The following is a 23,022-nucleotide window of genomic DNA, read 5'->3' as shown; positions in this document are numbered from 1 at the left end:
GAGAGAGTTACGGTACGGCTCAGCACCGAGGCCTGCGAGTAAGTTCACCACATCCTCCACCATACTGAGAAGAAGCGCACCGCACCGCCGTGAGGCTCGTTCACAGCGACGTCGCTTTGAGCTCTGACAAGTGTAAATGCACATTGATGTGGTTTGTTTGATACTCTGCTTCTTGTATTTCCGTTTCCTCCTTCCTTTCCCGCCAGTTGTCTCAAACTAATTGAGCTAAACAGAGGCATCGGCGTTGTTATTTATGTCTGTAATTTTAGCTCTCAATGACTTGTGATGAAATACATCTGTGTGTGAGAACGTGTACGATAATAAAGTTTTCATTCACCTCCTAAACTGGTGCTCGTTTATTCCGAGACAACTTTAGGGCGGGTGTCTCCCCCTGTTGTTGGGTTACCGCAATAGCACCCATTTTACTGCTCACAACATCAGAATCACCTTATCGCCAGTAAACAAGTTCATAGACTAGAATATAGCTCTAATATAATGGTGCAAAAATAAATAACATATGAGAAAGAAAGAAGAAAAATATACAATTTATATACTTGTGAATAGTGTATACATGGTTCATCAAAATTGTAAATGTTGCTCATCGTTAACAATTCAACCTTTTATTCAAATGGAATATGTATAGTCAATCTAATCACGATCATAGCAAAACATTATGTCCACAAGATGACATGGAGTAAAACAAAATTCTCATGTAATAATTTTAAAGAAACTGACTTTAAAACGTATGTTGCCTCAGTTGGGAAACTTAATTTAAATAATCAGGAAACTTGTAAAAACAACAACACTTCTTAAGAAATTGATGGCCATCTCATAAGCAGACTTATTTGCGATATCATTTACTTTTGTTTTTATTTTAGTTGTTACAACAGACCTTGAATGTACTTACATTTTTTAAGAAAAAAATAATAATCATCATAATAATAATACTGTTTGCATAGACTACAAAGTACAGATTTTATTTTAAGTATTTAGGTATCTTTTTATTTTGTTTATTTTGTAGATTTCAATAACTTTTAGTAGTAGTACCAAAGTTTGTGGTTATTTCATATCATTATATTGTTTTTCTTTATGTAATCTGATATTACATGTTATGTTGAGGATCTTTTTTTCATTGTTATTTGTTCACAATAGAGTGAAAAAAAAGTCAACTTTCAAACTTACTTTCTGGATTAGTTTGCATAAAAATAACCATTTTAATTTCTATTCAGTAAATCAGTGCCTCAGATTAAAGAACAGACTAAAATAATCCCAACACGTATGCAAAGATTTCTTTTGGTTTCTGCTCTATTTACTGTATAATTCAAGTTCATTTTTTCAATATTTGTGTTCACATGTAATTTTAGTGTTTGTCACGTTTTGACGTCTTACCGTAGTTTCTTAGCTTGATTCAGGTTTGGGCTTTGACTGGGCCATTTTAACACATCGTTATTTAAAGTCATTCCATCGGAGCTTCATTCATCTTCCTATCAACTCTGACTGGCTTCTCTGTCTCTGCTGGAGAAAAGCAGCCCACAGCATCATGCTGCCACTACCACGTTTCATGATGGAGATGGTTTTGTCACTTGGCTTACAACTGACAATTATTTTAGTAATTGGTAATCCTATTGATTATTCTGACCGATTAATCGGATGAAAAAATTGGCACATTTTACCGATTTTTCATTCAACATCTTAAGCTTTTATATACAACATTAAAAATACATTAAAAGATGCAAACAAAAAAGTAGCTCAAGTAAGAAGATAAACGGGATATATCTAAACACATCATTATGCGTGTTTAGATATACACGCATAATGTATATCTAAGCATTAGATATACATATATCTAATGTTTATATTAGATAAATAATAAACTGGTGTATTATTTATAAATAATAAACTGGTGTAAATACACCAGATTTGGTGTATTTACTGCTCTGAATATGTTGTTTTTCTCAGCAAATAGCCTTTTTTTAGTCTGTATACTCCAGCTAACTATTAATCGATTACTAAATTAATTGAAAATTGTTTCAATAACCAATTCATCAGTTTTAGTTTTGAACCACGCAAAGCATTTTTTTGCATATATGCTCAAATGATCAGTTTGTGTAAATGTGAGCTGGAAAAAGACTGAACACTGTAGCGAAAAGCAGAGCACAATGTCGCTCATATGCTGCTTTCATAAAAACTAATGTGCACAATTTCATGCAGCAGCCAAACACATTGAGGTCATTGTAACTGTACTGAATGCCTGTGCTGTGCTCTCTGTCTTCTCTTGAGCACAGGGTGAAGTCTGTGTGTGTGTGTGTGTGTGTGTGTGTGTGTGTGTGTGTGTGTGTGTGTGTGTGTGTGTGTGTGTGTGTGTGTGTGTGTGTGTGTGTGTGTGTGTGTGTGTGTGAGACCAGCGACGCCTCGCGAGGGTCCCGTCTTCGGCTCGGCGACGTGACGTGGGACCCCGAGGAACAGCTGAGCGGTGTAAAGTTACCCCGAGCTAGAACGCAGTGAGCACAAGGGCCTACTGTTCTCCTGGATGTCGAACCCCTGCGCCAGCCCTGTGAGGTCATAACATCACCTCGGCCTGCCGTCCATCACGGCGCAGTTTGCCTCGGCGTGCAGAGGCGGCTCAGATGTCTGAATAAATCCATTCAAGAGTGTCTTCCTTAAACGTTTCCTTTGTGACAGCGTCCCGTTTTCCCAAACTGTTGTTTATCTCCGGGTCTGATCCCGCCTTGCACCGCCTGGATCTCCTGTAAATCCTCAACCCTGGCGGAGTGAGAGTGCAGGCAGCACTTATCAGATGTTAAGACTGCTCCTGTACGCTAAGGAGGAAAACTTGTCCTCTGCTGACACTTGATACACAAAGAGCCCCTCCACCCCTTTAAGAGCTCACAGCACAAAATGCTCTGCAAAGACTCACAGACACTTATGTAAGAATTATTACGTAAACTCAACATACGGAGGCTTAAAAGAAGATAAAATCACATGTCCTTCATTAGAAATAGTCGCACATGTAATCGGCAGATTCGGAGAACATGTCAGCACATAAAAGCCTCTGTTGACATTTAACTGCATCTGTGGAAGCAAGGCCCTGTTCTGCTGAATATCTAAAGTCAAGGCCCCAAACCTGCACCTAAAGGCTCAGCTCCTGCTGGTAACAAGAATCCGTTGCTCCAGGGGCCCTTGAAGAGGAGCTTTCAGGTGAAGCAGGGTGCATGACTCTGAGGCGGTGTACAGTAAATCCTCCCTGAACCCTCACAATCTGAGTTTTATTGTTGCTTTTTATTGTTTTATTTGAACTGACTTCCGTGCTCCTGCTTCGAAAGCCTTTCAGCCTCTCAGTTTTATTTTTTCCTCTTATGTTTAGATTTTCTTACTCTTCTTTATAGAGACGGGTGGCGTACATGACTGGGTGAAGGGGTCAGAGGTCATGTTACTTTCAGGCTACGTCCACACATCAGGTCTTGATGCTCAGTTCCGATTTTTTCCTGAAATCCGATTTTTCTTTTTCTTTTGTGTGGTCGTCTGCCCACAAACTGCACCAGTTATTTCTTCCATAAATACGTGTGAAGTCAAAGTTCTTCTTCTGCGCAAGAGGGTCGCTTTGGTTACGTAATCCGTTCACATGTTGGGTTTAATTGTGTGACCAAAACCAATATCAGATTTTAGCAAAAAATAAATAAAAAAATAAACCAGAATTTGGCAACAAGACCTGCTGTATGAACTTAGTGTCTGCACTATAAAAAGGTCAGGTTTTACGTTCAAAGTCAAAATCTGGCCTGTGTGTGTTTCCTGCTACCTGATGCTGGCCTGACAGCGGGGCGCAGCAGGAGTCCAGCGTCTCTGAGGGTCGAGTGACGGCCTGACGGCGACTGCACAGGGCGGGTGGTGAACGGTGGAGGTCAGGGGTCAGGCGCCCTGTGGAGGACGGAGATCGTAGCAGGAGGGGCGGGTGCTAACGAGGCACAGGGGTCAGAAAAGAAATCATTAAAATAAAATAAAGCAGAGACATGTTAGTCATCATCAAAAATAGGAAGAAAATAAGTTAAATCAGCTAAATGGAAATACAGTTTATTGAAAAAAATATATTTATACCTCTGATAGCTTTCATCCAAAAAGTTGTTTTCTGACTGAAAATGACACTTTCATGTGGGAGAGGTGTGATTCCATGACTTTATTTACAATAGGGGGGACAAACATTCCATAATTATTTACACACCTTCTCAGTTAAAAGTCTTTATTGATTGTTAGAAATACCAAAATGAAATCTGTGACCGTTTGGGTTCAGGGATGAGCTCAGAGTCTTTGAGGTTGGAAGTCCTCTTTCTCATCACCCTAATCTTTCCTTCCCTTCACAGATTCTCTACCACAGATGTGTCAAACTCAAGGCCTGCAGGCCAAATCCAGTCCGCCAGACGATTTTATGTGGCCCTCTAGGCTCTAGAAATTACAGTAATGTTTTAAATATTATTTTATCAATCAAATCAGCAGATTTATCTGGAATCTGCTATTAGGTCAAGGTAAAAAAAAAAAAAAGAAAAAAGAAAAGATTTTTATCCAAAGCAATTCAAAGTGATTTGTAGGAAGTTACAGGAAAGAGAGAAATAAACAAAGCATGAGCATAAATCATTGCACATAAGAATTTTTTTTAAAATACAGATATTAAAGTCACAAAAGAAACAAATTTAGAGTCGTGATTTAAAGGAACCAATCATTTCTGTTTGGTTTGTTTCAAACTTTATAAAAGTTTGAAACAAATGAAACAAACCTTTATAAAGTTTGTTTCAAATAGGAATCAGTTGCATGAAATATTGACTCAGGGGAGCCAAATACATTTCAATGCCACACTTTTCAGAGTTTTATTAGTAAAACGAAGATTTAAGCCATGAATCATTTTTCTCTCATCTTCCCAGTTATACACTTTGCATTCTGCTGCATCTAGATGAACATTTCTCCCATCATGAGGCTTTTTGATCTGTTTAGCATCTAAAACTATTTGACACGTTAACATCATTGTCATGTTATGGCTGTTATGATGTTAGGCTGGAAAATAACTAAATGCTACAAATGAAATATTTCTTTTAAAAAAAGAAAGAAAACCAGCATAATAATGTGAAAGTTCAAGCCTGCTCAACAGCTTTGAGCTGAAGAATTTACCGACTCGTTAGGGAAGTTTTATTTCTTCTCGGATTGCTCATTTAAAAGATTCATTGCGGTTTTCCAACCTTGACCCAAACGCTTCTCCAGGCATTTGTAACCTGCTGTCTCTGACAGCTGACAGGAAAAGATTGGACTCAAACTGCACAAACTTTGTGAGAAAACTACTTTTAGTACTGATGAAAAGGACGATCAAAGTCCTGTCTGACGGCAAAATAACTGTATAAATTCCCAGCTTTAGATGCTAGACAGACACATGAGCAAAACAAATGCTTATATAATAATAATTCTTGAAATAATTTCTTTAAAATAGAAGCTGAACTGAGGCAGCATATGTTTGGAGAAGAAAAAAAAATGAAGGGGCAATGTTTGATGAACAAAGAAAGAAGAGCTCTTTCAGCTTTTCACAGAGCAGATCGATGCTCCTTTGAGCGTTAAAAATGTTGATCTTCTTCAGGGGAAAAATAGATTCAGTTAGACATCAATAAATTCTTGAAGCAAACATCATACTATCTGGAAAAAAAAAAGTAATACAAACAGCAGAGCCTGTATGAATGTTATCTAAACGTCTGGATTCCTGAATTCTGAAATGAGCAAAAAAATCTTAAGCTGCATGTTTTGGTTGAAGGCTCATGGAAAAACCTTCAGCTCCATTTCCAAGGGCGTCATCAGAGAAAACACGTGGGCAGGTGTGAGGAGGAGTGAATGCAGACTCGGTGCAAAAGTTTTCAACATTTTGTCACATTAAAACCGTGAACTTGAAAGAACTTCACTCGGATATTATGTGAAGGGGAAGGGAAACGAGGTCATGCAGCAAAAAAAAGAAATAGTCACCGTTACCGATTCCTTCAGTGGCTTGATGTTAAGTTTGTCACACTTAAATGATTCTAATCAAATAAACTTTAATTAAAGAAAAATAGCAACAAAAACTAATAACCAGAAGTATCGCCAACAGTTGCCATCACCTTTTTTTTTTTTTTACCCACTCTTCTTTCCAGATTTATTATAAACTGAGTTTATTCCTCATCTGATTTGAATTTCTTTAGATTCAGGCTTGGTATGTTGGTTTTCAGATATTTAAGTTAACGTCATATTGTCAGACAGTTTCTATTTAAGAATCAATAATTCATTTATGGCTGCACGGTGGCGCAATTGGAAGCACTTTTGCCTTGCAGCAATGATAAGTTTTAAGAATAGAAACTTTAGAGGAAATAAAATAAAGGATGAAAGAAACATGTAAGTACAGCCAATGTATTTATTTATGTATTTTGAAAAATAAAGAAAAGGAAAGGAGGTTGTCCTGGTGCAAATATACTTAAATGATCTGAGGTCTAAATTAGTTGGATGATCTAGAATATGTAAGTTTGCCTAAAAAGCAAAGCTATTCAGAAATTATTTTTATTTAGCCATTATTTTACCTGGAAGTTGCTTGAGATAAAAGAATCTCTTTTTCAAGACAGACCTGGCCAGGAGTCACACCAGCGTATAGGATATTAAATAATAGGTACAGACAATTAAAACATTGCAAAACACCTTTCAGTACTTCCAAAATAAAAATGGACAAAAATAGATCTTAGTATTAGATTATTCATAAAATAATCTAAAACTATTTAAGAATAGCGTTTACGCTCTTGAGTTAAACCGAAGAGTTTTAAATTCATTCTTCTGAATAAACTGTTGGAGTTTTAACGACTTCTGCAAATTATTCCAGCGCCAAGGTGCAACGTGAAATAAATCTTCTGAGCAGATTTTGGCCACGGTGAAAAGAAGCAGATGTGATGTTGTGTCAACTTCTGACTGGAGACATGAGACGAAATGTAAAGGCTGCTTACCCAAGACAGCTTCAAAAATGAATGTGAACCAGTTGTTGTTGCCTCCTTTGTGTTACTGAATGCCATGATGGTAAGGCATAACGTTCACAGTGCTAACTCCTGAAGCAGAGTATGTGATGGAATGCAAAGCTCTGTGAAATATCGTATCCAGACAACAAAGTGTAGAAGCTGCATTCATGTGGATATTGTCTCCATAGTACAACACATTCAGGAAAGTTGTTTACACAAGCTTTCTCCTTCATATCTCCAGCTTCATGCAGGATTTGTGTCGATACGAGAAGCCAAGCACAGCTGTGAGCTTTTTCAGCAGATGTTCTACATGAGGTGAAAAAGACCATTTGTGATTTGTCATCAATCCATGTGCCCAAATATTTGTAAGCTGACACGTTCTCAACGTTTTCCCCTTAAGGTCCAAATGCTTTACTGATCTAAGTTTAAAGAACAAGCTTTTATATGATTTTTTTAGGAGCAACTTCAAATGATGGAGTGAAATATGGAGTCTGTAGTTATGTATATGTTTTAATGGCTAGTAAAGCTACTACAATATGGATGGTTTTTCACAACACTTTATGTGAGTTTGTCAATTTTATGCAAACCAAACTCTGAAAAGTGATGGATTCATATTTAAAGTATTTAGCCCTCTTTTAATTTTCCCCACATTAAATACAATCTGCTGCATATAATTAAGTAATAATTAAGTAAATAAGTAAAGTGAACTTTATTAATGAGTATCTTTTACAGGTCAGAAGTAACAAAGTGCTTTACAAAATATAAGATATAAAAACACATAACATAAGACAAAAGAGGAGATTAAACTGCATGCGTGTGACGTAAAACAAAATAAAACTAAAACAGTAAACAAATTAATAAACAGTGTTGCTTAAGCTCTCTGCTTAAGCTGTTTATTGGTTGTTAGAGAACATTAGTGAGCAATCAGCATCATGAAGACCAAGGAGAACAGCAGGGATAAAGCTGTGAAGAAGTTTAGAGTGATTATGGTCACAATTTTTCAACATCAAACAATAACTATTTATTGGGATTTCACATTAAAAAAATCTCACAAACAGTTGCAGAGTTGAAAGAAAATTGTTTTAACATTTTTTATTCCAAATCAAATCTGAAAAGCGCGGCATGCATTCTGGCCTCCTAGGTCAATTTTTCTTCCAGCGGTTTTCATTGCAGTAACAACTGCAAGTTTTTTTGTGGTATGTCCCTTCCAGGTTTGTACATCTAGAGACTAAATTTGCTTCTGATTAGATTGAGATAGTGTGCGGAAACCAATTTAATATTCTATACTTTGAAAGAGTCATTATTTGATCTAAATCATTCCTTTGTTGATCTGGTTATCGTTAAGACTGTCCTGCTGAAATTTATCTTCGAATCAGTTCTGATCAGCTTCTTTGTCCCTTTCCCTGTGAAAGCATATCCACATCATGATGCTGCCACCACCATGTTTTAGGGTAATTAATAGTGGGACCAGAAAGTTTGACATCACCCTTCTTCCACATTCCTACATGGCTTGTGGCACACTTTAAATTGGTTTTTTTTTTTGGTTTTCTTCAAAAGTTGTCTTCCTTCTATTACTCAGTGCGATGCTTAAAGTTTTGGATATTGTTTTAGAACATAACTGTGATTTAAACTTCACTATTTTTATTTGAGCGTTCAAGCAGGTTAACAATTTGTCTTTAGTTGCGATGCGTACCAATCACCGCTAGATGTCACTCTAAATCCACGTTTAATCAATTTCCAGCTCTTCTGTCTCACAGCTTTTCAGCACACACACACACACACACACACACACACACACACACACACACACACACACACACACACACACACACACACACACACGTAGGAAAGCACAGTGGAGAGAGGTTGCCATACACTTACAAAACATACAGCACCACTATCCAATCAGGGGCTTCCTTGTGTTTTCAAGTTTGAGTTTCCAATTTTCAACATTACTATCCTACATACCAGCAGGGGGCACTGTTCACTCCAGATCTGATGGTCTGCCTCAGCATGAGTCTGATATTCTACTACACACACTTGCCAGCGGTTATGTAATGTTTGCAATTATGGACCTATCTTCTGCAAGGTAGCGTCATTTTACGTTGTTTATGCAGAAACTGAAGGTCACCAACATATGTTGCATATCCAAGTAATGCCACGTGCAGAATGCCCATCTGACACTTGTCATCATATAAAACATAAGCTCGGGATCATTTTCATTATACAAATTCATATTCACTATCTGCAAGTTACAAACACACAATGTTAGCGGAATTTACTACAGGCCACGCCCCGTAAGTCCAGCTGGTGGCAACACTCGTGATGACATCATCGCAACGCGCGACCATTGGCTCCGAGACGTTCCTCGTTCTTCCAATCGCCTGCCGAGGAACTGACGTTAGCCAGGACAGCTCCCGTTCACTTACAATAGAGTGGGCGTGGCTTGGAAACCACCTACGTCAGAGCGAGTCAGATTCTGCGCCGTGATTGGCTGAGAGCAGTGAAAGTGAGCGTCTGTTGCTGAGAGAAAAGGAAGGGGGGATGTAGTTGATGATCGGCTGCACCACACAGAGTGAAAATTTGCTCAGAAAATAACTTTTGGACGTAAACTTTAGCTCATTTTTCTTTTTCGTCTGTTTTAATCCGTCTTGCTAAAAGTATAAGCGGACACAGTTATAAAAACGCACGTAGCAACAGTTAGATGTGACAATGACCGTATAGGGCTATTTGGATCCTTCCTGTATCAGCTTCTAGCAGTTGATGCGTTATCACGTTCTACTCAGGAATAGTGCTTCTGCTGTCAATTATGGTAAACATACTCCTCAAGAAAATAGGAGGAGACGGAGGGGACAATTGTGCCTTTTTATTGGCTGGCAGTCACATACTCCCTCCTCTCGGCCCTCCCTCATGCTGTTCCTATGGTTCCCAAAGCTCTCATTGGATACTGTAAAGTTTGGGACAGGACACCGGTTTCGCTCAGCATCCCCGCCGCCATTGGCTGGACCTCTCTGTCCGTCCGCTAGACTTTGACAGCCCGCTACGCCCTCTGCGCCGCAGCGCTCGCGCTGTTTGGCTACTGTAACTGTCAGCGGACTGTCATTGGTCGGTTCCCCAGCTGTTAGTGGTTCATTCACCATTTTGTGACTGTAGTGGAAAAGGAGAGCGATAGTTTTTTTGTATCCTTGTTTGAGTTTCTGCGGAGGGGAAAAGACATGTTTTGTGCAGGAAAAGTAAAGTGCGAAGTATTCAAAGCCGACAGCAGAGGGATGTCACTGGGAGTTGCACTAGTCTCCCCATCGGGAAAATAGGACCGTAAATCTTTCTGTGGAATGAGGAAAAACGCTGTTTGAGGTGAGTTGGAACTAAGTTAGCAAAAGGTTAGTGAAGCTAAACTGACGTTCATTTTTCATTTGCAGGAGTTAGCACGAGACTAGAATGTAGAAGCGCCAACGGTCGTCGAATGTTCCACAACCGTCCAAAGAAACGGAGTGACAAGGCTTCCGAGCCGAGGGGAAAAAACCCGAAGACAGGGGAGGGGTGGGAGCGTAACAGCCTAAAAACTTTCTGAAATGTTTCCCCATCCTCCTACAGAAAGATCCCGCATTAATGCAGTTGACAAAAACGTCGCCTGTTAATTGTAGAGTACTTTTTCTTGACCTTTGTTTTTGAGTTTTGCGCGGAGCCGTGGCACGTAGCGTAGTAAAAACAAGCGACCTATTTGCAGCGTTGCAGTCTAAATGTTTACTAACACGAAAAGCGATCTAACTCGGGATATTTTAGAAGAAATCAACAAGGGATAATGTAAAAATACATTTGGGGAAAACGTCATTTTGTGGGTATCTTGTACCACCGTCTCGTAGCCGTACTACGACTACTACAACCACCACTATACTACTAATGCCACGGCTGCTTACTAGAGCGATAACGAAAAGATTTCTGCGTTCACCTAAGTTTTATATACCCTCGATTCCTTGCAAGAAATCTCTACTCGGTTGTGCTTTCGTGCACACTTTTCCGTTACAGTGCGTTTCTTGCATACAAAACAACGCTGCATGAGAATAATTGGGGTTCAGATAATTAAGCGTTACTTTCAAACCGGTTGGTTTGTGTTTTTTTCACCATCCTGCACAGCAAAGCGTTTGACCGCCTCGAGTCATAATATACTCCTTTGACATTGTAGAGCGCCTCTCGTAGTACTCACAGAGAAGCCGGGGATGCTTTCAGTGTTTTCTCGGCTTTTCCCTCCTCTCGTCGTCACTCCACTTTCCTGCTCTGCTATCCCGCAATCATATTCGAGGCATCCCATGACATCTCCACATTTCTAGCAGTTTTGCAACATTTATCTCAAGTCATTAATTAGATGCTTGTTTTGGACATTTTGACTTCATCTGTCCTGCATGTTTCCACTGTGTCATGCATTCCCCATTATCCTCATTAATGCTCCTGTGTGGTCCTGATGTTGTTGAGCAGCAGGGCATTGATGTGACATTGGCATTTCTGCCATTTGGTCCCAAACAGGAAGAGTCACCTCTGATCTATGCTACAAAAACCCACGATCAATCCTGGCCACAATGTGTACAAATGTCAGACCTTCTTAGTGGTTATATTTTATTAAAGATGCACCAATCAATAGGCCAGAGATCGGAATCATCCAATTTTCCCTAATCGGAATACTGAAATATGTAATTATTTTTCCTGTTCATAAATGAACTCCCTTTATTTTCAGTGTATAGCTGCATCAATTACTTTACATGTGTTTTTTTTTACATAAATGGAATGGGTTTTTTTTTCATTCCCACAATTTTGTTCAATTCAGAACCACCACATTTCTTTATCTTTTGTATGTTATAGACCTTGCAAGGCATGGGGGGGGGGGTTAATAGTGTCGAACCTGATAGAAAAACAGACATTGGTATCTGCAGGAAAAAACCCGATCGGTGCATCTCTTTGTTTTATTCATAATAATGTTATTTAATATCTGCACCGATCTACAAAACAGTTACCGGTATTTCTAGTACGGCACAATATTCTCTTTCTGTAACAAGCGGCCCCTTTCACTTGCATTCATACATACAGACACAAACACACAGCTCACCCTAAAATACCAGAACTCCATATTCTTCTATTCAAATAATGTTGTCTGAGCAATCACGCATGAGCTTATAAACAAAATCGTGAGTGTTTGTTGAAGAGAGCATGTTGTCTGCTCTTTTTCCCCGTTTCACGTGTGAGTGTGTGTTCCCCGGTGACCCAGTTAAGGGCATAGCCGCCCTGCTATACCGAAGAGTACGAGGACCACGACAGGCTTCACCATCACGGTCGTCCTTCTTTCCTCCTCTTTACGTTCTGCCTCCTCCGTCACTGCAGCCCTGCGCCCAGACAGACACCCATAAAATGTTTCAGGAGGGAAGGATGCCTACATGCATACATTCTCTTTGACATGAGCTGCCAATGCAGCATTGCACGAGGCAGACACGGTCCAAACACGGCTGATACCTTTTGTACAACAAGCCGCTTGATTGCCCCTCACACCTTCTTTTATTTCATACACACAACCTGTGCCATCTTTCAGCGGGACACATGCTGCCTCCTCTTTGACAAACTTAATATACTGTCATCTGTTTATTAGAGTCTCATAGTTAAGTAATAAATACTCCACAACTTAATTTTCTCGTGGCAACACAGAGATGATGGTCTTTATAAATGACCGAGCGGCGTGAGTGTACGTGCCTGGTGCTTTACATGCACCTGCATCCGAACTGAAAAACTCAGTGAAATTCTATATTTTAAACTCATCAGTAAACCTGTGTGCATTAATTGCAGATATGCAAAATTTACACAGTGAAAATGGAGTTATGTACGTATAGGAGATTGTTTACATGGTAAAGTAAGTGCGTGATAATGTATAGGTCCAAGGGAGAGTTTAACAGTATGCATGGCTGCGCTGTAAATTCCAGAGAGGGCATTTAGTGTGTGTGTAAAGTTTGGTTTTGCTGCCGACCGGGGCTACATTACAAGGAGGGTCCCTTTATCCTCTGTGTTTATTGGGTGAAACAGACGATTTTTGTTGTTTAAAGGGGGAGTCCAGTTTATTGCCATGGAGATTGCGATTATATGTCGATGTAAGATTTACGGTTTGCTTTAGACCGGAGCAGCAGCAAGTTTACTGGTGGCTGCCTCTAATGTTGGCTGGACAGTGTCAGGACTTGTCCAGATCACTTCTAAATTCCTTTTTCTCCTTCATCCAAATTCAGCCCAGAGGAGAACAAAATTGTATTTTCAGCATTTTTACTTTTTCTTCCAAAATTTTGACTGACATTTTATGCACTTCAGTAGCTCCCACCACAGAGAAATTCTGATTCAGACTTGCTTGTTTGTATCATAACATTTTATTCAAGAAGTGGTCATCATGGATTGGTGCTTTTTGATTTTTAAGTTAAGGATTAGGTTACATGCGGTATTTAAATTTGCTGCTTCTCTTAAGCATGGAAATAACAGATACCACATGCAATCAGTGTAGTTTTTCCTGTCACCATAGTCTGGGAAAGCAAAAACACATTCAACTTTCTATATGGAAAATAATAAAATGGCAAAAGGGTAATTCACAATCAAAATGATATACATTTTCCTTTGGTAACAACTACTCTGGAAATGAAATGAGAACACACACACACACACACACACACACACACACACACACACACACACACACACACACACACACACACACATACCTCCCACTGGCTTATCAGCCAGTCTCGAGCGTTTTGGGATGGCCATGAGCATGACCAAACACATTTTTCTGTGCTAAGATCAGATCCTCGCCAGTCATTTAGCCAAACAGTCAGACATGTGGCTCTGACTCCTTCCTCTTTTCCCATTTTTCAAAAGTTCCTTTACAGACCCAGCATTCCCAGTCCAGGCCCCGTCATCTCCTCTAATGAAGGGGTACTTGGTCTGGTACTGGTGGGAGGTACGTTCCTTCAGTCAGTTTTCTCTTTTTTTATTTTTCTCTTTTTCATGATTTTCAGGGATTAACAATTTAAAACAATTCATAAATACACATCTACATACAGAATCAGAGATTAAACAATTGGCAATAACTTGTTGGAAATAATTTAGGTTTGAAGTATAGAATGTAATGCATTTCATGATCTGCTACTTTGTTTATCCACTACACTCATTCAAATCTGAATGCGCTTACTACAAATCAGTGAGACATAAACTAACATATTTATGTTGAATTACATCCAGTTCTGTCATGCAATTTTAAAGCAGGTTTGTAGTTGCTATTTATTATGGACAGATATGTTTCAGGTTGTGTTTTTAAAGCTTCACTTCTCTTTGAAACATCACTGAAAAGGTCAGTTTGAGAAACTAGAGAGGCACCGATCATTCTTATATTGGCCGAGGCATTTCCTGGTTTTCTTTAAAGTCAGACCAGTGCCAGTTTTGACCAATTTAGTTTTTTTTTTAAGAACCATGACACATAAAAGAGAAAACTAGTGCTGCAAGGTTTGAGTCAAGAGAAAACGAAGAAATGACAAGATTATCTTCATTTAATGCATCAAATCATAATTTCCTAATCTGTGTCTGATTGTTTTAGTTAAAAAAATGTGGCATCAATCCAATTTGATCCATTCTTAGAACAAATAATGCATTTATTGATGCAGAAATTAATAAATGACAGTGTCCCTGCTTGTGTTGCGAGCCAGACTTATAGACTGTTTATGCTGTGATACAGTCATGATTGCGCGAACGACTCTTGGTTTTGATTAGTCATTTTTGTCCAGGGAGAGATGAGTTTTTGTATGGCGCGAAGACGAACTGGTGTGTTACTCATTTATGTTGTTGTTGTTAAACAGTTAACATTGAGGTCACCTTGTGTGTGCGTGTGTGTGTGTGTCTGAAAGACAGAGAAACTTCTTCAATGTCAGGACAGGAAGTGTATACGTGTACTGTATGAATTAGTGGGCAAGTGTTTATATCTGCATTTGTCGGAAATCATGCATTTGCACATGTGGGTGAGTTGCTGAGCATAACCGAAGGGGGAACACGTATGCATATGTCTGTGCGGCTTGCTGTAAGTGTGTATGTCTGTAAATGTGTGTGTGTGTGTGTCATTGTATTAAGCCTGTAATCTTGCATCAGTGAGTGTGCCTGATCCTGCGCCAGGCTTTTAATTTCTCTCATTTTGGGCATATCTTACCGAGGCAGATTATTCCAATTATATTGTCTTTTTGGTGAAACACGAGTGTGTGTATGTGCGTGTGAGAAAAAGAGAGAGTATCAGTGTGACACTGACAAAAGGCGACTATGAAAAACTGAGACCTCGAGAAGAAGTGAGAGGGAGCCGGCGAGTGCTAGAATGACTGTGGAAATTCCCACTGACTACACAGGAACAGCCTGTTTGATCAAACAACCAAACAGCCGTGTATTCCTCTCTTTCTCCCACTCGTGTTGTAGTTGTGACCTCACCCAGGCCTCCGCCAGCTATTTTCCTCTGATGGAAGTCAAAACAAATGTTCACTCCCAAGTTGATCGCATAGCATCACGTCCATAATGCGCAGCGTGAGAAAGCTTTGCTTTCACATGTTGAAGTGGATGGAGGGAATCGAGTGGAGGGATCATGCAAACGATAATAGAGACTTTAATGTGTGTGTGTGTGTGTGTGTGTAGGTAGGCATGTGTGGGTGTGTGTGTGTTTAAATGAAAAAGACTAAAGACATATTTCTCCTTTTCTTTCTCTCCTCCTTTCTTTCTTTCCTTTATTGCTTTTGATACAAAGTGTTTTTGGTGACCTCTTACTTTTTTTTTGTAAACCAACAAGAGGCTCAGTCATGCTTGACAATAAATTTCTTCATCGTTGTTACAATATAAACGTTATATTTCTAGAGTTGTAATGATACATCCAGCTTGAGGAGACAGTGCACGATAACGAGTTCACGAGAATGAGGCAAGATTTTAAATATATTTTTGGGAAAGTTAAGGATCCAAACGTTTTTCTTTGTTTATTTTTTAAATCTAGATTACAGCTTTCACAAACTTCAAACCGTGTTGTAAAGGACCTGCAGACCTCTAGGGCGTTTTCTTGTATTCTCTTTATTCTTCTTTCTCTCAATCTTCCTCATTCCCTTTTAACATTTTGCTCCCGCGCGTTTCCTTACATTTTTTCACTTTCTCTTTCTTTTTTGCCTTTGTGTCCATTACATTTGAAATAAACCCAAAGCAATTTCTAATAAAGTTTATATATTAGAGTAAACTTGTTATACATTTAAATATATTGTATGTATAACATATGTAAATTATACATAATTTATCTAAATAAATATATATCAAAGCAATAGCAAAAGCCGTAACGCTCCACTCATGAAATTAAATATCTTGGGCTTCTCCTTGGCACTTATAGGACACGTAAAAGATACTTATACATATATTTATCTAAATAAAATTTCAAACAATCATCGGTAAAAACTGTTTTAACATTCATGTCTGCTCAAATCTTCAAATCAATGCATCCCTAATAGTGCACCTCTATTTAGTGAAGAATTATCCTGAGGAAATTGGGCCAGTCTTGGTGTTTTAGACTTTAAACTAAACTGGATTCTTTAAAAACAGCAAAATTGCAGTTTGATTGTAATGGGAAGCTATAAAGCAGATGCCAAATTCTGTGTTGTTACCAACAAATCATTATCCAGTCAATAATCTGACAGTGTGTACAAATCTGGGCCTCACAATATATTGCAAATGTATCAGCATTTTTGGATATCAATAGATATTGGCTAATTATATAGGTCGAATGCATTTAGTTTCTGTAAATAGTTAAAGTACAATATTCCTCAAGAAACTACAAATAGGCAGACATCGTCAAATTCAGCTTTTTTTCCCTATAAAACTGTTTTTGAGATTAGATCTGGGTGATAAGAAGAACAAAAACATCTCAATTTTGTTGTATTGAACGGTTTTGATATTTATTAGTGGTTCTAGTTTGTAAGCTTGAATCTGTTTCTGTACAAACTTAAAGAACAAATAAGTATCAAAACATTGATTATAATTAATGAGATTTAGTTTTCAGAATGTTTTATTAAATAAGTCCTAAGCTTCCTTGAAACTTACAGGACTTTATTGATTAATAATGGCACATTCTCAACTGGTAATTTTATAGTGTTTCATTCCTATTTGCATTAGTGTTTAAAAATGCAAATATGTTTAAGTACAACCAGCAAATGGCATAAATGTAGTTCACACTACACTACAGTCTCTCCTCCATCTGGTGAACCCACTCATAACCTGTTAAGCCTCATGTGTCATCTGTCTTATTGCCTTTTAAAGGCAATAAGACAGATGACACATACTCTTTTAAAGGCAATAAGACACTTTTATAGTTTTTGACATTTTGTTTCCCACTTAATAATCAAAATAGTTTTTTTGCCCAGCTCCAGGTAAGGTGGAAAGAAGAAATTGGTCCAGTTGGTTCAGACACCTTCCACCATACAAAGTCTATTTTCACCATGAACCAAAAGCAGAAAGACATACAGTAATTACCGTTTACTTGCGTATTTATTTATTGTAGGTCATGTTGTCATTATGAAATACGCCAACAACGTCAAAAACTACATTATCCTAATACCTTGCAAACCAAATATAAATAATTTGTAAATCATATGTAATTCATCTGTCACACCACATAGATGTTTTGCTTCTTCATCGCTGTCGTTACCAAATATTGTCAGCCAGCCTGTCAAGAAGTCTTCATTAGTTGAGGGCAAATCATGAAGTACTTGGTTTGCTGCTTTAAAATAAAATCACTGAGTCTACATACAGGGTGGCAAGCAAGTCAATATGCAGACATGATAATAATCTCTCTGTAAAATAGTAAAAATTCATACTGCTTCATGAAGTAGACTTCTATTTGAAAAGAAATGTTGTGGGATTTTCATGTCGCAAGCTCTCGTGCCGCAAGATCTTAATTATTTACACGTTTTACAATTATTTTAGAGCCAGGAGAAATGTTTTGGAACAATATTTAGATTTAAATTTTTAAAGAAAAAGCTTAAGAAGAGTTTTTTTCCTCTAGCAATCATCATTTTTGTAACACTGGAATCCAGGTTTAATGTTTTGCAAGCACACAACGACATGCATGCATGCATGCACTTCACGGTGAATCAGGGCAGGCATGGAGGGTATGCCCACTGAAAGCATACTCTAGATATTGAGAAAATGTGAGTAGTGCAGTGTAGCTGACTTCCATGTATGATGTAATTTTTTTTCCCTTACCAGTTTCTGATTGTGAAGACAATAAATAACCACCTGTCTGCTTTATCGCCCTTCTCTTTTACAGATTACATGGTGGAAAGCAGATGAACAGAAAAAGCACAGAAAAAAAGAAGAGAGCAAAATATTTAAAGGAGTGCCTTAAAATATAAAAGAGGAGCCTCATATAATCTGCAGCACTTTGTGTACAGTGAGCAAAAGATGGGACCGTTGAAGACAAATAGAAGACGATCTCCACCATTAACAAGAGGCAGAGGAGGAAAAAAGCGAGTTGGTTCTCATCCCTTAAAAGAGAAAGACTCTAAAAGAGTCAAGAAGGAGACACTTGTCAGAACCACACAGCACACACCCAACACTCCTTCCAAACGCAAATACACCCCGACGCCCACAGATGCCAACTCAGATGACGAACCGATCACAAACAGCAATACTAACACTAAGGAGGAGACTACCGAGCAAATGAAACCTGTGGTGTTGGACAGAAGTGATGGAAAGAAGCCAGAGGAAAAGACTGAAAAGGAAAAAACTGTGGGGACAAATGGAAACAGTTCCCCACCCACTGATTCTGTAGTATTGCCTACCTCTGCCCCAGCTCCACTCGGCATAGCTGCACCCCCGCAAGCCACCAATCACAGTCCTAGTTTGGGCTCAGTTTCCAGTAGGAAGACGGCCACATTCAAAGCGCGCGTACCCAAGAAAAAATACATGTATGAGCACTTTGCTAATAATGCAAGTGTCACAAATAATATTCCTATCTCCAGCCCTGCTCTCATATCTAACAGCTACGGCAGTATCAACAGTAAAAACAGTGAAAGTGTGAATACTCTCAATAATATTTTTAAGCATAGTAACAATATTCCTAACAGCATTAATAAAGGCACTAATGTGAGCATAAATAGCAGTACTTCCAGTATCACTACAAGTGGTATTACCAGTATGACTAGCAGTAGTAACAGTTGTGCTGGAAGCCATAGTACTTATATAAATAACATTAATAGCAGAAGTAATAATTGCTCAGGTAATCAGCCATCAGTGTTAACAGTTGACAATAAAGCTACAGAAGCAAACCATTTTGTCTCAGTGAAGGATAAAACCCTCAGGACATCACATTCCAAGGAAAAAGACTCACTAACTGGGGAAAATGAATTGGAGGGTGCCCCTAACTCGGCACGCTCTTCCTCTACCGATACAGCTAGTGAGCATTCTTCTGACCTGGATGTGATGGAGGCAACAGGACCAAATGTTAATATCCACATCCTTGCTCCTTTCCAAAATTCAAACCCTAAAGAGGTCAGTCTTTCAGAGGGACTAGCTGAAGCTCTGGCTAAAGGCATGAAAAACCAGAGAGTTCTGGCTCGCCAACTAAAAAGAAAAATGGAGAGTGACATAAAGACTGCCAACGGTAAAGATTCCTGCCTCCAATCTCCTATGTTTAGATCAGGGGTGGTGCGCAGGGTAAGTGGAGGTACTGTTGAAGTTCAGCTCCAAGGAGAAGAAACCCTTGTTAAATACCCCTTTTGTGGTGGGACTATGGTGACACCCTCTATAGAGGCTGAGAGTGCTGTCGACTTCATCTTAGATGCACCCCCACCTGGCATTTCCCCCGTAGCTGTTGGGACTCGAGTGTGTGTCCCATTTGGTGAGGAGGAAAGGAGTCCTCTGTTGTACAGAGAGGGGGTTGTTGTTCAGGTGGACCCCCACCCTGGTGTCTCGTTTCCTTACCAGGTACTCCTAAACGAAGACAGAGAAACTCTGGGTGAAAAGTTGGTGGGGGAGAAAGAGAAAGGCAAAGTAACGGGTCGGGTTGTCTGGGTGTCCCGACAGAGCCTGAGGCTACTCATCCCTCCGTGGGAGGTCTCCCAGTTAGACGGTGGGAGAGCAAAGGAGAGAGAGCTTGAGAGGGAAAGGGAGGAGAGGGAGCGCCGGGAGGAGATGGAGGTAGAGAGAGAAGTCTGCCAGTTAAGTATCGGCATGGGGGTGTTGGGAGGTGGAGCACGGCTGGGCCCTGGATTTTCACATGAGGGGGCTGCAGGAGTGCACGCCTCTGGAACTGTACATTCACCTGCCAGTTCCTCCACTGTAAGCTCCAGTGTAGTGGCCATCACAGGTCATGGATGTGAAAGCAACTTGTTGGGCAGAGAAAGACAGAAACAGCCTAACACACCAGAGGAAGATGTCGAGGTATCTCATTTTAACATGGGTCATTCCATTGGTCCAAAAGGAAACACTGGAGCCTCCCAGTACAGAAACATTGTCTCCAAGTCGAGTAGTTACGTTCCTACATCCACTCACCTCTCACTGGTGAGGGGTGTAGGGCCACATCATCTCTCTACAATAACTAGTCCTCTGCCAACCCCATCCCCTGCTTTACTCAGCCCTGAAATAAGCAACACCACTCCAAACCTACCTCTAACCAAGACCACTCCCACCCAGACCCCTACTCCCACTTCTGGTGTGGGCTCCTCTCCGGGCTCCTCCCGTTCTAGGACTCCTCTCTCGCTGGCTCAGCAGAAATACAAAAAAGGCGACGTGGTGTGCACTCCCAATGGCATCCGTAAGAAGTTCAATGGGAAGCAGTGGAGGAGGTTGTGCTCTAGGGATGGCTGTATGAAGGAGTCTCAGCGTCGAGGATACTGCTCTAGACACTTGTCCATGAAAACCAAAGAGATGGAGGCAGCAGGGGGGGAGAAAGGAGGGGGAGGCAGCAGCTCAGGGACGGTGACCCCTTCAGACCTTCGGGGGAGGGCAAGCAGTGAGTTTGAGTGGGACGAGACCTCAAGAGAGAGCAGTGAGACCAGCAGCAGAGGAGACTCCAGACCTCGCTTGGTCCTTCCTTCCCTCCTCCCTCATGAACTGTCGTCAAGGTTTGATTTAGAAGAGTGCGAGGCTGCCAACATGCTTGTGTCGTTAGGAAGCTCCCGCTCTGGCACTCCCTCCTTCTCCCCTATCTCCAATCAGTCTCCCTTCTCCCCTGCCCCCTCTCCCTCACCCTCTCCACTGTTTGGTTTCAGGCCGGCCACCTTCTCCCCTATTACTGCATCTCCGGTCTTACAACACCGGCGACACCGGCAGCCCAGTGGTACAGGGGGTGGAGGGGGAGGGGGCAGTAAACCAATAATCCTAACAGCAGCAGGTGAAAGGGAGAGACATGTTTCGGGCATCCAGCCCTCTTTCCACAGTAACCTGACGTTTACGGTTCCCATGAGCCCCAGCAAGAGAAAATCAGATGCACCCCCTCCTCCACCTCTTCCCTCACACCACCATGATTATACACCCAAAACAGAGCTGGAGCTGGGGGACCTCAGCAACTCTTTCAGGGTGCTTTCGCCCCAAACACCAGCATCACATTCCCGCACACATACACCGACCCTCTCCCAGTTTAAAGGACTGAACACACCTTCTTCCAGCAGGCCCCCATCCTCTGCTGCTGCCTCTCCTCCTCCTCTGCTGGTGTCCGCAACCCCTCCCTCTCCCCTCTCCACTGATGGAGGGCCTCGGCGAGTGGTTCCTATACCCCAGCAGACTTTGCGGGACTCCCCTGTCATTGTTCGAAATCCTGAAGTCCCACTAGTGAAGTTCACAGAGTCTCCCTTGGAAAGAGGAGGAGGAAGAAACGAGGCAGCTATAGATAACACCCCACCCAAAGACATTGCTTTAACCCCCCTTACTCCTCAACCCGTCACAGGCCTCCAGGTTCCTGTCCCAATTAATGCTGCTGCAGCAACAGTACCCAACGGTACTGTCTTCTTGCGGAGCCCAGCCCAAACTCTAGTACTTGTTTCCCCGACACCTTCCTCTCTACCTTCCACTGACCCTACTGCCACCCCCCTCCAAGCCCTCTCGGTTGCCGTAAGCACAACAGTGACAGCTTCAGCTCTGAGTAGCACAGACAGCTCCGGAGAACGAGAAGACAACAAGTGTACCGGGTTTGGTGGAGAAGTCCAGCAGCCGGTTCCCTGTCACCCCTCTCCCACGGCTCTTCTCCCTCTGATCCTACCAGCGGAAAGTCTGCACCCTGCCCCTCGAAAGGACATCATCATGGGACGTCCTGGCACAGGTGAGTGTGTGTACAAATGTGTGTGTTATGCGTGTGAGGTGAATGAGTTAAAAATAAAGGGGAGAACCTTTTCAGTATTGCAGGAGGAAAAAATTTGGAATAAGCTGTTCCAAGATTATGTTTGTACATCTTGGGAATTTCGGTAAGTTGTATTCAAAGCATAAATTAATTTAAAAAAAAAAAACAAAAAAAAAACCACTATTAGAAAGTTCTAAAAATGCATAATTTTAGTCAGATTTCTGCACATCAGCAGTAATTTAGGCACCACAGGTAAAAAATATATCAAATATTTTTCATATAAAGGATTACAAAAACCAGAACACTCATGTAAAAATACTGCTTGAAATACGACTATCTAATTTTAATTAAATGCATTTGAAAATTTTTGAGGAACTGTATATTATTCTGCAGAATATTAAGGATATGCCATATATATTTTTAATTATATTAAATTTTTTTACATTCAATATTTATAATAATAGCTGCATTTTTGCATTAGTCACACACTATTTCAGTTTGCACAGAATCCTAGTGTAATGGCCTTGTATCTGTACCTGGTACTTGGGTTTTTATTTTTCAATAAAATGGCCAAAAGATGATTTTAATTATCATTTTCGCAAGGTTTAATAGCGTTATGGTGAATACAGATTTTTTTGAGGAACAAGTACCAAAGAGAAAAACTTCTTCACAAAT

The 23,022-nt window shown here is 40.3% G+C and overlaps 1 protein-coding gene across 1 annotated transcript in view; it reads left to right on the top strand.

The window, feature by feature from the left end:
* The first annotated feature begins 10,131 nt into the window (after window positions 1-10,131).
* The window catches only part of cicb (capicua transcriptional repressor b), a 45,232-nt gene continuing 32,341 nt past the window's right edge, over window positions 10,132-23,022 (top strand). The window contains exons 1-2 of the mRNA XM_008431312.3: window positions 10,132-10,349; window positions 18,340-22,329. Coding sequence (XP_008429534.2) covers window positions 18,474-22,329 — 3,856 coding nt within the window. The 5' untranslated portion in view covers window positions 10,132-10,349; window positions 18,340-18,473. The remainder of the gene's footprint in view (window positions 10,350-18,339; window positions 22,330-23,022) is intronic.

The sequence above is a fragment of the Poecilia reticulata genome, chromosome 16, assembly GCF_904066995.2.
Source record: "Poecilia reticulata chromosome 16, P_reticulata-male-v2, whole genome shotgun sequence".
In the NCBI taxonomy this organism is placed as follows: Eukaryota; Metazoa; Chordata; class Actinopteri; order Cyprinodontiformes; family Poeciliidae; genus Poecilia; species Poecilia reticulata.
Note: the sequence above shows the minus strand (reverse complement) of the source record. Positions and strands in the feature narration are given on the sequence as shown.